The sequence below is a fragment of the Lepidochelys kempii genome, chromosome 9 (genome assembly GCF_965140285.1).
Source record: "Lepidochelys kempii isolate rLepKem1 chromosome 9, rLepKem1.hap1, whole genome shotgun sequence".
In the NCBI taxonomy this organism is placed as follows: domain Eukaryota; kingdom Metazoa; phylum Chordata; order Testudines; family Cheloniidae; genus Lepidochelys; species Lepidochelys kempii.
The window spans coordinates 83,917,144-83,932,382 of record NC_136388.1 but is presented as its reverse complement, the minus strand read 5'-3'; the positions used below and the strand labels follow the sequence as shown (position 1 = coordinate 83,932,382).

General features: G+C 42.1%; 1 protein-coding gene across 5 annotated transcripts in view; it reads right to left on the bottom strand.

The window, feature by feature from the left end:
• The window catches only part of DCX (doublecortin), a 195,659-nt gene that overhangs the window by 31,818 nt on the left and 148,602 nt on the right, over positions 1–15,239 (bottom strand). For 4 of the 5 annotated variants that reach the window (XM_073361173.2, XM_073361177.2, XM_073361174.2 and 1 more), the window contains 2 exons: positions 8,903–9,005; positions 4,990–5,127 (listed from right to left, as the gene is read on the bottom strand). In XM_073361173.2, coding sequence (XP_073217274.1) covers positions 4,990–5,127; positions 8,903–9,005 — 241 coding nt within the window. The remainder of the gene's footprint in view (positions 1–4,989; positions 5,128–8,902; positions 9,006–15,239) is intronic. The other variant, XM_073361180.2, reaches the window with a different exon arrangement.

Genomic DNA, 15,239 nt, shown 5'->3' with positions numbered 1-15,239 from the left:
ACAAGATTGAATGCGTCTGGTAAATAAAGGCAGAGCAGGAGTGTGCCAAGAAAATAGTTTGACCTCTTCCTACAGATTAGCTAACTCATTTTTGGAGGGTACCTTGAGGAGGTGAGATTTGGATGCCTCTAGATAGAGCCCTCATTTTGGAGGGAACTGAGTCTTTCACAGTGCATCCAGGGTGTGTCTAGACTGAAGAAGACATTCCTGAAGAGAAGAGACTGAAGAGAAACTTCCTCCGGCAGAAAGCAACAACGTGCTAGCAATTCCTGTTCTACTTCTAAGACCAGCTAGACCAGCAAACTGCCACGATCAGTGTTGTGGCCCTTCCATGCACAGGCCCCTTTGGCCTGATGCTTGTTTTTAATGACAATGGAAGGATTTTTTTTATCATTGTTAATTTGGGGGTTTGGGGCATGAGATCTGATTGTGTACATAGTTGTGTGAGACTCTCCCAGGGTTGCCATAATAAAAACTCCCAAAGCAGAGCAGAATAATTAGTACATTCCCAGTCATATCAAGCGGACAGTGGCTATAATTAGGTTACTCAGAGGCAGCCTTACATACCTGCCTTTTTATATTTTCTTAACTATTAACATGCAGCAATCCACAAGCAGTTCTAACCTCAGTGACTGGAGCTGAAATAGCAAATATGCACCCAGCGTTCAGTGGTGCTCCAGGAATGCTGTAGGTCCCAATTCACCTGCATAATCTGACAATGTACTGCATATCAATGGATACATGACCATAGTGAATATGGGACAGACTGCAGGGTTGTCTCAGGTCAATGACAAATAAGGACTTAACTTCAGCTTGGTTGACCCTCCTTGAGTTTGGGGGAAGGTAATGAGGGAGAGCTAGAGATTGCAGGCCAAATCAACCAGCTACCCCAGCAGGAAGGCACAAAAATGGTGGGCCCGGGAACAGACAGAGAAGATGACTTTGAACATGAAGGATGCCATACACAGTCATTCCAGCGCTGGGACTTTTCTGAGATTGTGAGACCAGTTTAGTTTTTTTGTCTAGACTGCTCTCCAGTTATATAGAGATAAAAACCATTTCAAAGCTTTTTCTGTGAATCTTTCCACCAGTTTTTCATCTGTGCATTACAGAGCACTGTGCAAGGATCGTAAGTATCGCTATCCCCAAAAGAAGGGGAAAGGTTAAGTGATGTGCCAAAGGTCACAAACTAAGTCACTGGCACAGACAGGAATAGAACCGAGGTCTCCAGGCGCCCATACCTATGAATTATCCAGTGTACCACCACTGCTTCATGTGTAGCAAATGGTTCCAAATCCTTAATGTAGGAAATATTTTATATATGTCAACACATACAGATCAAAAGTGTTTCTAGGACCCAAGAGTAGGGCAAGTGTTTTCATTTTCAGGCTATCAAAGCTGCATCATCAGGACCATCAGCACAAGAAGGCTGTGCTGAGGCAGTTCTCTCTACCAGTACTGTATAAGCAACCTATTCCTTTTGTCCAATATCTGCAAACAGCATTAGTTTCCTTGCTGACAAATGAGCCACAGTACTGGAGGCAGAATTTGCCTTAAGATTTACATTGTCTGTATGTATGAGGGTGTGGGCTCAGGTAAACACTCTTGAATGATGGCCAGAGGCAAATCCACTGCTGTGTACATTCTGATTTTTGTTGATGATGAATAAAGTGTAGTTTGCCCATCTGGTCTTGCAGAGAAATTGCATAATAAAGATGATAAACCCAAGGAAATATGTTCTATTCTATACAGGTTCCTCTACCATGCTCATCACCATAATATCAATGTAATGACTAGAGCTCAGGGGGCATTAAGGTCTATATCTATGTCAGAGGGCATCATATTGGTGCTTAGATACTATGATGATGAGCATGGGTATAAGAACTTATATATAATAGAACAGAATAGAATAGACACTGGGAAATTCCAACTTCCAATAAGTGAATAATGGAAAGAATGAGAAAGGAAACAACTTTTACAAGTAGGGATAGGAGGTCTAATGAACTGCAGAAAAATTAACTTACTCGAATTCAAACTGGAACAGGTACAGAGAAGGGCTACTAGGATGATCGGAGGAATGGAAAACTTGTCTTATGAAAGGAGACTCAAGGAGCTTGGCTTGTTTAGCCTAACTAAAAGAAGGTTGAGGGGAGATATGATTGCTCTCTATAAATATATCAGAGGGATAAATACCAGAGAGGGAGAGGAATTATTTAAGCCCAGTACCAATATGGACACAAGTACAAATGGATATAAACTGGTCACTGGGAAGTTTAGACTTGAAATTAGATGAAGGTTTCTAACCATCAGAGGAGTGAAGTTTTGGAATAGCCTTCCAAGGGAAGCAGTGGGGGCAAAAGATCTATCTGGCTTTAAGATTAAACTTGATAAGTTTATGGAGGCGATGGTATGATGGGATAACATGGTTTTGGTAATTAAATATTCATGGTAAATAGGCCTAATGGCCTGTGATGGGATGTTAGATGGGGTGGGATCTGAGTTACCCAGGAAAGAATTTTCTGTAGTATCTGGCTGGTGAATCTTGCCCATATGCTCAGGGTTTAGCTGATCACCATTTTTTGGGTCAGGAAGGAATTTTCCTCCAGGGCATATTGAAAGAGGCCCTGGAGGTTTTTCGCCTTCCTCTGTAGCCTGGGGCACGGGTCACTAGCTGGAGGATTCTCTGCTCCTTGAAGTCTTTAAACCACGATTTGAGGACTTCAATTGCTCAGACATAGGTGAGAGGTTTTTCGCAAGAGTGGGTGGGTGAGATTCTGTGGCCTGCGTTGTGCAGGAGGTCAGACTAGGTGATCATAATGGTCCCTTCTGACCTTAGTATCTATGAATCTATGAAGCAAAGATTCATTCTGCATTTTACTCAGATAAAATATCTGAGAACTGTATGAAAATGGATCAAAATATTCTATTAATAAGGACCTTATTCGGCATCACTTTCTTGCTCATCTTACTTGTCTCTAGTAATTTGGTACCACCAAGATCCAGCTGAGCCTATTGATCGTTTATGAAATAGTGTGTTCTCTCTCATGTAGTGTGTATGTAAAGTCTGACCTAATCAGTACTGTAAACCCAGAGCAAACTCAATGGAACAGGAAGGCAAAAGGTTGTTCCTTCTTCTCTCCATCCTGACAAAACAACAAAGGATCTGCTGATTACAGTAACAGCACCAAAAGGTGCAACTGATTTTTTTTTCTTATGAAACAGAACAGGCAACCATTTCTTTCCATATTGAGAACACCCATGAAAGTGTTAAAGGGTCACTGTCAAGATGGATTAGAGGGATCTACTTGAAAGTTGTCTTTCATTGTTGGTCTTACCTCCAGACCATTTACTACCATATCCAGAAATGATAAGCAGTTCTAAATGTCCTACTTACTGATTTATATAATGCAGACAAACTCTTGCATGTTCCCTGTGTGACCCACCAGCAAAGCCATGAGTCACCACTTTGTTCATACTGAGTTGCTCAGCAAGTAGGATATCAGCAATAGAAGGTGCTACATCATGTTGGACTGTTTATCTATATAGTCTACAGTTCTGTTTCTGGAAGAGATTAATACCTGATCCTTTAGAGGAAGGCTTAAGTAATATCCCATAATGCATTCGGGGCCTGATCCAAAGCTCAGTGAAGTCAGAGTTCGTCCATTGACGATAGGCTTTGGATCATGCTGTCAATACACTTACGCAAATATAGTATGCGTTTGGGATTGTAGCAAGGGCATGGGTTTTAAGAAAAGCACATGGCTAGAATCATGAAGGAAAGGAATATAAATAAGGAATAAAATACCTTTTAGAGACAGAACAATTTTTAAACCATACAATTTTGACACTATTAATTTAACTTAGTATTCTTCTGTATTTTAAGAGCATTGTAATAAAATTAATGAACTGCTTCTTGTGGAAAATATCATTAAAAACTAATTATTAAAAGCTTTATTTCCAAAAAGCCTAAGATATTTCCAATGCAATGCAGTGGTTAGCTTTCTTTTGGCCAGTCACACACGTTGAATTACAAGGCATAAAGGGGCTGGGAGAACAAATGATGATTCTGGTCATGTGTTCTATGAGGGTAAAAAGATTTTGTGTGCTCCATTGGCATTTTGGGTAACCCTATTTAGACTGGGCAGGCACCTTGGGACCTGCTTCTGAGGGGGGTCTGCCACTTTAATTAGAAGCCATTCCCTGCATCTCCTGGAGGAAGTATTCTGATGGTTAATATTAACACCCTAGGCCCACTGTTCCTATAATATGATTCTACCAAGTATCCATTATCAGAGATGTAATGTTTAGGCTTGGCTTCAAATTGCATCAGGCACATATACACCTATCACAGGCATGCTACATGAACAGCTGCTAGACAACCTGCCAGTTTCTATCCTGGAGGGAGAGAGGCAGATCCCACACTACTGAAATATGAAAAGCTACTGTAGCAAATGAAGATTTCCATTTTAGTTACTTCCAGCACCTGTATTTACAGGTTCCTCTGTATTATTTTAATGAGTCTATGGCCAGCTTCTGCAATGGGCAAGGTTCTTAGTTTTCTTAAATAGAGATTAAACAGGCATGTTTTCAGACTACATAATTATTAACACTCACATTGCACAGGAGGTTATTTTAAATTAAAGTACATCTAAGAGAAAAGAAACACCTAATCTGACAAAATTGGATCTCTCTATGCCTCAGTTCCTTATCTGTAGAATGGGGATAAATAATATTCCCTTTCTCTCACCTTCATTGTCTTGTTTATTCAAGACGGTAAGCTGTTGGAACAGGAGCTGTACCTTACTCTGTGTTTGTACAGGGGCTAGCATAACAGGGCCCTGATCTTAATTGGAATCTTTAGACATTATCACAATGCATATAAATAAAAATAACAGGAAATGCCGGAGGTCACTGTATCGAAAGATACATGGCATTTGTTTCCTTGTGTGGATGGAGTCAATATTCATCCACTGGAAAACAATCACTCACCATCTTGATGGTTACCTGAATCGGCTGGAGACTTGCTCCGGCGCATGGGGGCTGGACTCTTTGCTGAGCTCTTCTGAGGGGTTGGGGACGACTTGCTGCCTGGAGTGGTTGGAGGATTCCCTTTCATTACACGGCACTCTAATAAAATAAATGACAAGCGTATTTAGTTCTCTTATTGACCTTAATTGCTAGGGGCCTTTTACCCCGTGGAAAGCACCGAGGGCACAGGGTATGTATTGCACAATCTAATGAAAGAAATACAAGACAGCACAGCACTTCATATTTTCAATTTGCTTTACAAACACTGGGGAAGATTGAACACCTCTGAGCGCAGGAGGCAGCTGGCATTCCCACGCGGCTATCAGGGGGGCTGCATCAGAGAGGAGATTCACCCTGAGGGAGGGCAGCATTAAAATCCAGCAGCGCTCACTTGTCAGAGGTGCTGATTCTGTGCCTGCCTAGCTCAGTTTGGTTCCCCTGGCAGAGTGGGGTTGCAAGTGGTTTGCACCTCTATGCTCTTACTCCAGGCAAACTTACCACAGCAATGGCTCTGCAGCCTCGGCTGTGCTGGTTTCCACTGGCCCACCCTAGGTGATGAATTGAGTCCATTGACTAATTAATCTCTGTAGCATCTTGACAATGGTCAGAGTGCACCGTGGGAAAAGTCAGAATAAAGAACAATTAATATGTCTCCTGGCCAGCTGAGGCCAGGGTAACAGGTGACAAAATGCAGTCCACACTAACCAGACCATGTGTAACAGCTATGGACAATGAGTGAAATTTACTCAGGTGCAGAAAACCAGCACAAGCCTCACTCAACCACTTAAGCCTCACTTATGGCCCTGCATTAAAGACTTTAAGTGGTGCATAGACCATCTGCACCAGAGAGAATTTCACTCAGACTGAACAAACCCTCTTCTGTGACTTCTCCAAGCCGCAGTCTTTTGGGAGCTGCACCATATGCAGATGTACAAAAATGAAGTCCTGTCTCCTGGGCACTCTGCCCATGCTCTTACACTCACAAGTAAATTACAGTCCGACTGTGTTTTCTTAAAAAATAAATGCACTGGGTAGAGAGAAAAATGTAAACACCATTTACGAAGGCTCCAAAGAGGCATAGAAATGCTACAAAGCTTCATGGGAACTAGGATTTCAAGCATTCCAAATCTTGAACTCAGCGGTTACTTGAACTGAGAGATACCTGGAAGAGTACTTCTCCACTTCTTAAAGTTATTAATTTCATCCAGATAGGGGGAGGATAAGAAGAAGAGGATTTCCCCTTTGTTAAATGCTGATTAGTTCAGCCCTGTGTCCTTAGACCTAGATCTTCTGCACGGATACCCTTACAAATGGACATTATGGTGGTTCTCCAAGTTAAATCTCCCACATACAGCCCGTGTTTCATGGGCAAAGCTCAGCTCGGCCAGCATTAGTTAGGATTTAAAATCCCCTTGACTGGATTCCCTAATGGAAATGAAGTAAGGCAGCACGCAGCAGATGAATGATTGGTCAACCGAAAACAAGGTGTCTGACCCAAATGTATGTTATTTGTTTATTTCTACATCAGAATATCTATGAAAATGTAATCGCCCTAATTCCCTCCAGCCCCCACCGCCCCCACTTGAAATGAGGCAGCCAGCCTCATTTTCTTTCTTCCAGACAGTTTGCTGGAAAGTTTGCTTTTGGGTCATGCAATATGATAAAAAGAGGAAATTATGCCAGTACTTGGCATTGTGCTCCAGGGATACCATACGCGGCTAATTAGAATGAGCACTGAACCCGGTCACTCTGTTGCTTAATGACACAAGATGCATGATATACAAAAACTGAATCTGATGTAGGGAGGCGGAATATTTTTAAAAGAATATGGTATCTTATAGATGGTATTAAAGAAGCACTGATCGTGTCTCCATAGTTATAGCTGAGTTGATATAGACCCCATTTCATATGCATAAACAAAGGAAGGGATGGAAGCAGTTGCCATTAAAAGACAACAGTATTTCCCTATAATTGATCATGGAAATAGTGGGGGATCTCATATGCCCCTGTGTGATAACCATTGGAAAATACTGACATTTTAAAGGCAGCCATTGTGTGTCTGTGTATCTGGACAGATCCACACACGGAGAGAGGGTGAAATCCTGACCCCACTGAAGTCAATGGCAAAACTCCCATTGTCTTCAATAGAGTTAGGATTTCACCGAGTTTTTAATTAGCTTGCTATAAGACTAGCTCTTTCAGCCTAAGACGCTGCTGCCAAGATCAGTGGGTTCACAAGAGACACGGCAATTCTGGAAGAGTGCCGGGTCTCAGCAGCAGGAATTTGAAGGATGAACTTTTGATGGGCATTTTGGAGGGAAAAGATGACATACATCTTGCTTGTACTACTTCTCATCTTGTCTCTTGACGTCTCATCAGACAGGACCTAATGGCCAGCAATCTGAGTGCACATCTTCCAGCTGGGGAGGCAGACATGCCCGTGACAAAAGAGATTGTAATGAAAGATATCCTGGATCCCTGTGTTGTGTGAGATATAACAGAGAGGGATGCTGGTGGAGAATGGGAAGATGGTGCGGGCGAAGGGGACGCTGTCTGCTTTTGGGAGTTCCTGAGCACTTGCAGCTCAGTGCCTCTGAAAATCAGGCCAGGCTTATTTTTGTTAACAGACATCCAAACTGGAAAAGCTCGGCCCCCTTTCAAGTTGTTCTGCTAGGATTTCATGCAAGCAGTTTTACAGCATGGAGATCCCTCAGAGCTGCGTGAACTGTGTGGTGTTAAAATATAAGCGAAGCTCTGGTTGTAGACAGCCTCTTCGGCTCAACAAGGGCTTCATTCTCTGTGTGCAAAGCTTCAGCAGAATGTTGGAAACTCTCTCTGACACACAGAGACCACCACATTGTTTAATCTGAGTTATGCAAGTCAAAAATACTAGATTCAAATAAAGACAGACTCCAGGAGGTGTCATAAAACTCCCGAATTTCAAGAAGAGCAGACCTCACTTGACTCTCACGCTGATATTGAATGCAAAGCACTGTTTGGACACTAATGCTTTGTTGCATTTGTAGCATATAATAGCTCACACCTAAGGATACCTAAATACCTCAGGCGTCTTGGGAAGCATCAAGCTGAAGTCTAACGATCAAATTTTCTGCCCATATAAATGGACAAAACTCCATGGAAGTCAGTGGAGTTGCACTAATTGACAGCAGCAGAGACTTTGGCCGGACAGGTGTGCAATCACTGGATAACTGCAAGCACCTATGACCGCTTGGGTAAATCCTACAATTAAGATGTGTATGTTCCTTGATATCATAGATTTCATATCTTAGTTTATCATTGATACCTACAGGACTATAAATGTGGTGTTGCAGTTGGACTGGAGACAAACCGTGATGACAGATCATCCCCAAAAGGGATAGCATGCTCTAAAATTTTCACCCCTTTTCAACTCTTACTACTTTTTACAATCAACCACAGTAGATAGTGGAGGAACCTTAGTTCATAACTGCCTTAGCTCCCATTTCATACACACACATATACATCTTTCAAGCACAAGAGTGGTGATCATTTTGTGAGTCTGTTTTTATTACTTGGGGATGGAGTAACTGATACTACAATCAACCATATGCATATAACTAGGAGGACATTTGCTAACAGATTATGTTGCTTTTCAATTAGTAGAAAATGTTAGCGCCTTTAATGAATCCACCTATTCTGCCTTGTGGCAAATCAGTCAATATCCATCAGATTACAATATTCACTGACTGTCCAATAAGCCCAAAGGATGCTAAATTACTTGTGCTTAAAAAAAAAGCAATAAAATACAAGCAACTTCAATCAAACTGGGGTGGGGTGGGGTGGAGGAAGAAAAACCCCAAGTAGACAGAATAGAGATCAGTGCATGAGATATTACCGTTTTCATCCAGAGAAAAGTCATCCTGTGCATAGCGGAATTTTTCCGGACCACAGGCAATAAACACATCGTCATCCCCAAAGAAATCGTGGAGACAGGTCACCTACAGAGAGAACAAAGTCATTCATGTTATTTTTAACTCTTAACTCTGATGTGGCTCAGCTTTAATTGACACATGAGCATACTGCTGGCCTCTCCTCTCTATGTTTTCCCCCCAGCACTAATTTGGGAAGCCTGTTGCCCAACACACTGTGTACTCCAGGCAAATCAAGCATAAAACTATCATTAAAAAAAAAGAAAAAAAAACCCAATCACTTTGCAAAATGCAATGACGTGTGACCTTTCCAATCTATGCAGGAGTGGACAAGCTATATTACTCATCATAATGATACAAATGTTCTTGGGCTCCCTCTCAAATAAGAAGCAGGTGTGGCCCTTACAGGTTATTGATCCCCTTACTCGTGTTGATTAGGACCATACCTCTCAGGCAGAGCCCACAAAATCAAAGGGACTACTTTGCAGAGCAAGGATCACAGACTGGGACCCTGTGAGAATGAAATCGGGACTATGAGGTTTGAAAATGAGTGCAAATACTGATGGCTTAACTGTGCCATTGAGGTCTGGCCATAACAAGGGGCAGGATGGAGGAGTGCCATCTCAGAGGAACCATGAGGAAGCATTCACCCAAGTGCCCCCACAGCTCCCAGGCACACAGAGACAGTGTCTACCCTACTACACCTCTTTGTGAGGTGTGGCTTATCCCACCCTTCTCCCCTCCCGCGTGCAGAATATACACATGAGAGGAGAGCAAACCAATGGCCCCACCCCAAACCATAGAGGCTGGAATTCTGCCTGGCCCTTTTGTAGGGCACACAAGTATGGGGAAAGTTCCTACCCTGCTCTGCCATAAGAGCCCAGCACAATCTGGCCTGGAGCTGGGAATTTGCCCCAGGACAGGTGGTGCCTCTGGGAAACATTGTGCCTCCTTATGCCCTCCCCTGCTTGACCGCCCTGAATGTGGTGATACTAAGACAATATCACATCTCTATCGCATCTTCTGGGGTAATTCTCCCATAGAACCCCAGCCAACTAGGGTGACCAGATGTCTCAATTTTATAGGGACAGACCTGATTTTTGGGTCTTTTTCTTATATAGGCTCCTATTACCCGCCCACCCCCATCCTGATTTTTCACACTTGCTGTCTGGTCACCATACGGCCAACAAGGAGAGGGATAGCAACGGGACAGGACGGAAAGAGTCAGCACGTGGTAAGCATGTGATGGGCAGTGGATTAAAGAAGATAATAGAAGGGAATTTCAAATGGGGGTGACCACTCTGCATGGCCCCCTGCCCACAGTTCAGTGATGGAGGGTCCATTCCACAGCAGAAGGTAATCACTTCCTCCCAACCTAAGGTAAATTGTGTTCCCAGGCTGTAGATACCAAGGATGATGGGACACAGAGAGGAAAGACTGAGATGGACAGCAGAAACAGTCATGTTTATAATGGCCTGAATATCTCACCTCTCTATTTTGCCATCCTAAATGGGTGGAAATAAACATCTGACAACAAATTGTGCTCCAGACTCCCATCTCGCTTTTGTGGCCCTACGGAGCCAGGGAGGTGTGGAAGTAATGCATCCCCTTTGGACCACAAATACAATCAGGGAAACAGGCATCTGGGAGTTAGGAAATAAAAGAACCCATGGCAAGCAACACACTAGCTGTTCTGCTCACTTGCTGGGAGAGCATCCTGTGAGGGGTGAAGTGTGAAGAACAGTCACAGTGGAAGATGGTCTTTAATTAAAGTGTTTTTGATAGGCAGGTAACTGATTCCCACCACTATTCTGCTGATGACTGAGGTGGTATTAACAATCTGTACACTAACCCAAGGTACTTTGCTGGCTGGCCACAAAATTATTAAAATAAAACGTGTCATTAAAACACTTGCTGGAGGCAATGGAGAAAAAATGCAGCGCACAGCCTTTGGGGACTTCCAGACAAGATGTCACAGACACCACTGTTAGGTTCTGGGACATATGTCATGGTGGCTTCTCTGGTTCCAGAATGGATTGTGCTCTACAGGGACATAAAGGTGAATCAGGTTGGTTTCCCAGTCTTTTACCTCCTTGCCTGGCCATGGGAAAATAAAATATGAAAGGATGAAACTACCATATATTGTTTTCTTCCCTGCTGTTTGAGGGAGATTTTTTTTTTTTTGGTAAGATCACCTCCAATCCTGGTGTGCACATCAAGTGTAACTCATAGCAATGGCTACTTACGACCACATTATGCCTTTTAGCCAGAGCCCTCAATAGCAGGAGGGTGAAGCCATGATGGGAGCAAGGGAGACATTTTGTCTACTGAGGCATGATGATGCCTGGAGCTCTTCCATGGGAGGAGAATGCCTACAGTACCTCCTTTTAAGAGATGCAGCACATGCTCTCCTCTATGGTTGGCCAGCTCTGTGAGCATGGCTTTGATTTCACAAGCCCTTTGGGTGGCTTGTGCCCTAGTGGCACTATCAGAGGGAGTAGTACCTATGCGTAGCAGAACAGAGGGAATGCAAATGCAGCTGGCCCCTGCACTGGGGAGGGGGGCATTACACCCCGCTCCTCACTCGATGGGCACCAACACACAGGCCAGCCACAATCTGCCTTTGAATACAATGTTGGCACACAAAGGTATCTCCAGTTTCCATCTTGAGTGAAAAAAGTCAGTGGGTGCCATCTTGTTAAACCTGAGTGCCCTTCTCCCGACCCACCCGTGACTTCGCGATGCGCAGTCCCGTGACCAGAACCCTAGTCCAACAATCTCCATAAATCTCCCATAGACGCTGATGGCCCTGTTCATTTCAACTGGGCTATGAGAAATCTTTCCGAGGTACAATCTTTCCGAGTTAGCCTATCATATCTCCACATGAGGTGAATACAGCTAGAAGTCCTCATTACTTTGCAGGCTGGTAACTTTGCCCTTTCTACAGAACCATCATGTTGTACACAGAGGTAGCCTGTAACCAGGTGATCTTATCACCATTTGCCTCATCTTCCCTCACGCACTTCCCTTCTAGTGTTGGTTACATATGGAAATTGTGTCTTGTTTCAAATTAGATTGTAACATCCTCCAGACAGGGATAGTATCTTCCTGTGTGTCGTGTGGCACCTAACACAGTGGAGCTTCTATGGGATTGAGGCCCGTAGGTGCTGCTGCAATATGAACCACAAGCAATAGTGCTCTTTATAAAAGGAAAAGATGGACGCTTTCTTTTGCTCTTGCATCTGCCGCTAGAGTTGTGACAGCTTAATTGCATAGTTACAGTGAAATACGGGATGTGATTACACAGTAACAGCGAAATCACTATGTTCATGGAGACTCCTCTGGAATCAGGGGTAATTACACAGTAAAGTGTGCTCATGCTATTGTGTTATTTCTTGGTAAGTGCACTTAATTGAAGCCATCATTGTGCAACCACTAGTGAAAAATGTGTACATGAGATCACTTGGGAGAGAATCTTATGGACGCAGACCGGTCATCAACATCCTGCCATTCTTTTCACCTGGCCTTGTGGCGTGTTGACAGGTGCCCTTCTGAGGCAAAAATTGGATGATGATACTCTTTCACCATTGCAAGATGCCTTGAGAACTTGGATGAAGTGCAAAGTAATATTATTATTGTTATAAAGGGATGAACTTGTTTATAAAGGGATTAGGGCCCCTTTGAGAGTCATGAAGGCAGCTCTAGCTCTTTCTCTTTCTCTCTCTCTCTCTCTCTGCCTTTTCCTCACATTGGAGCTTTGTTAGCCAAATGTTCTGAAAGTCATCTAAACTTGAGCCATCCTTGAGTAAGTAGTGTGCAGGCAAGGAAAGAATTAAATTAGAACATCCCTCAAAAAGTCATACTGGGGTAGGCATCAGCATCTGCTCTGAGTTAGTGTGAGCTCAGCAGCATGAAAATACATCTGCTAGAAACGGGAAAACATTTCAAATCTTTTCAAAAAATTCAATTTCCATTTGTCATCAGAATTTTCCGGCCAGCTCTAATGTCTGCTGTGATTTTATACAGAATGCTGCACATTGGCAGCTGATGGCTCCTGTTTTGGCATGTCTGTGTCATTGATGATGCAGCCTTTATAGATTGCATGTAAATTTGAAGGGTCCACAAAATGTGTTGGGCAGACTGGAGATCAACTTCCTGGAATAGTTCATCCCTATGCCCACTGATCTATTTTAACTAGGCTGAAAAAGTTAATTTCAAGCTCTAAAAAATCAAATGTAAAAAGGGCATTCAGCTATTCTGATAAGATTCAGCATTGCATACTGGTTATCATATCTAATTACAGCAGGAGTCTGCTGTAGTTATGGTTGCAAAGCAGTTGCTAGTACAAGCTTCTGTTTTCACACACACAGCTTCCAAAACACTAAACTTTAGGGCTGATATCTTCTATCGTGGGTTTTGATCTAAAGCAGAATTTGCTTGGCAAATTTTCAGCAAACACTTTCTCCCATGTTTGATTAAAGCCGGGTTGAAAATGGTAACTACATTATTTTTAGACCAGTTTTCAGCAAAAAAGGATGGAGTTTGAAACTTGAGACTTGGTATAACATAGCCCTCATTACGGCCTAGAATCTTTGCTTGGCTGGAAAATAACTGGGTTTGATTTAATACAGATATCACTGTCTGAATATTTAGTATTGAGTATGTGCAATACAAAATGTACTTAGGTCTGAGGAACACACTTAAAAATAGGTGCACAGTGGAGATAGTTGAAAGTATACTGGTTCATTCTAACAATTTATAAGCACTGCTGTCAAAGCCTTCCAAATGAGATCAGGGAAAGTTAAAACTTGGTTTTACTCTCCTCATGTTATCCTGCAAGCCAAACACTTTTGCTATAGAATTCCTCACAAAAATAATAAAAAAACCCTCAGAAGCAATAGACTGATATTCAACCCGATGCACGATTTAATATTAACATCATGCACAAAATCAGAAACTTTGATTATTCTCAGAGCAAGATGGAGACCTGTTTTCCCCCTGCAACTCATCACCAAGAGTCAGCTTGCAGTGCATTTTAATTCCTATAACAGTAATTAGGTAGAGGGGGAGGAGAGTGAAAGATCAGGCAGTATGGCACAAAGAATTGAGATGATCCACTGGTTGAGCTTCTAAATGCACAAGCCATTTATCTCTACATTTACTTTTACTCCCTTTTCCCCTATTTTAATTTTTTCCTTAAAAACCCAAAGGAAATTAACTGTACAAATATCTATCATAATGCCATGTTAAGATTGCAAGATCCAGGTTTCATAAGGTTAGGAGATTCTAAAAGTTAACTCCTATGCAATGCCAATTCAGGCAAGTTGCACATATTCCATTATATTATGTAGTATTTCCTATTTCTCTTTCACGTATTAAAGATTATAACTCTTAAGCTAGTAACTTTGTTATTAATGTATATCCTAAAACATAGCAGATGTGCAATGTGGCCACGTTAAAATTGTTTTCAGTAACCTTAACTTTTGAAATTTGCTGACGTTTGACTGCTTGATCTTACAACCTCACACAGATACAAAAGACATCTATTTCTAAGGACATGAAACCAGAAGACCTGGCCAGGGAAATAATAGTGTATGCTGGACTCATGGCAATTCCAGGATGAATTCTGCTTTTCTGAATTCCTCCTGAAGCTCGTGATGGGTAATGCAGATCTACTCCGCCCTCAAGGCAGGGTTGTTCCTTACTCACATAAGAGATCCTTTAAATTGCATTAATGCTATTTTTATTTTTTGCATTTAATTATAAAGTCACATTATGGATCTTATTTTCGCCTTTCTTAAAATGTCCTGTTTATCTCAGTTTCTTGGTGAAACTAATAAATATTTCAGGTCCCTAGTATGCCAATCAGTGTGAATCATTTATTAAGTTTGCTTTCCACTTAGGTTTACTTTAATCAGTTGTTCTGATTATATTTGATAATTAGTCCAGAACATCATGGAAATCCCAGGAGAAAGTAAACGCCAACAAAAATTTATCCCAACAGATATCTTGAAAATCATTAATTGTTCTAAATGCTGCATTATGCTGCTAGCTATGAATTTATTAAGGCATGATGCAGAAAACTGTTAACAGCTTGCTAGTGCCAGGACCAAGCTGCTAGCTGAAAAAGGTTGATATTGATAATACCATTATAATGAAATAGTGACAATGCTATCAAAAGCCATGAGGCCAGTAAGATTTGATTGGTAACATTACATTTCAATGGTTTTCTGTGCAGCAGGTAAAAATGAATTCTGCAACAGATAGAAACATAACTTGCTTTCATGTGTGTGTGTTTTTAAA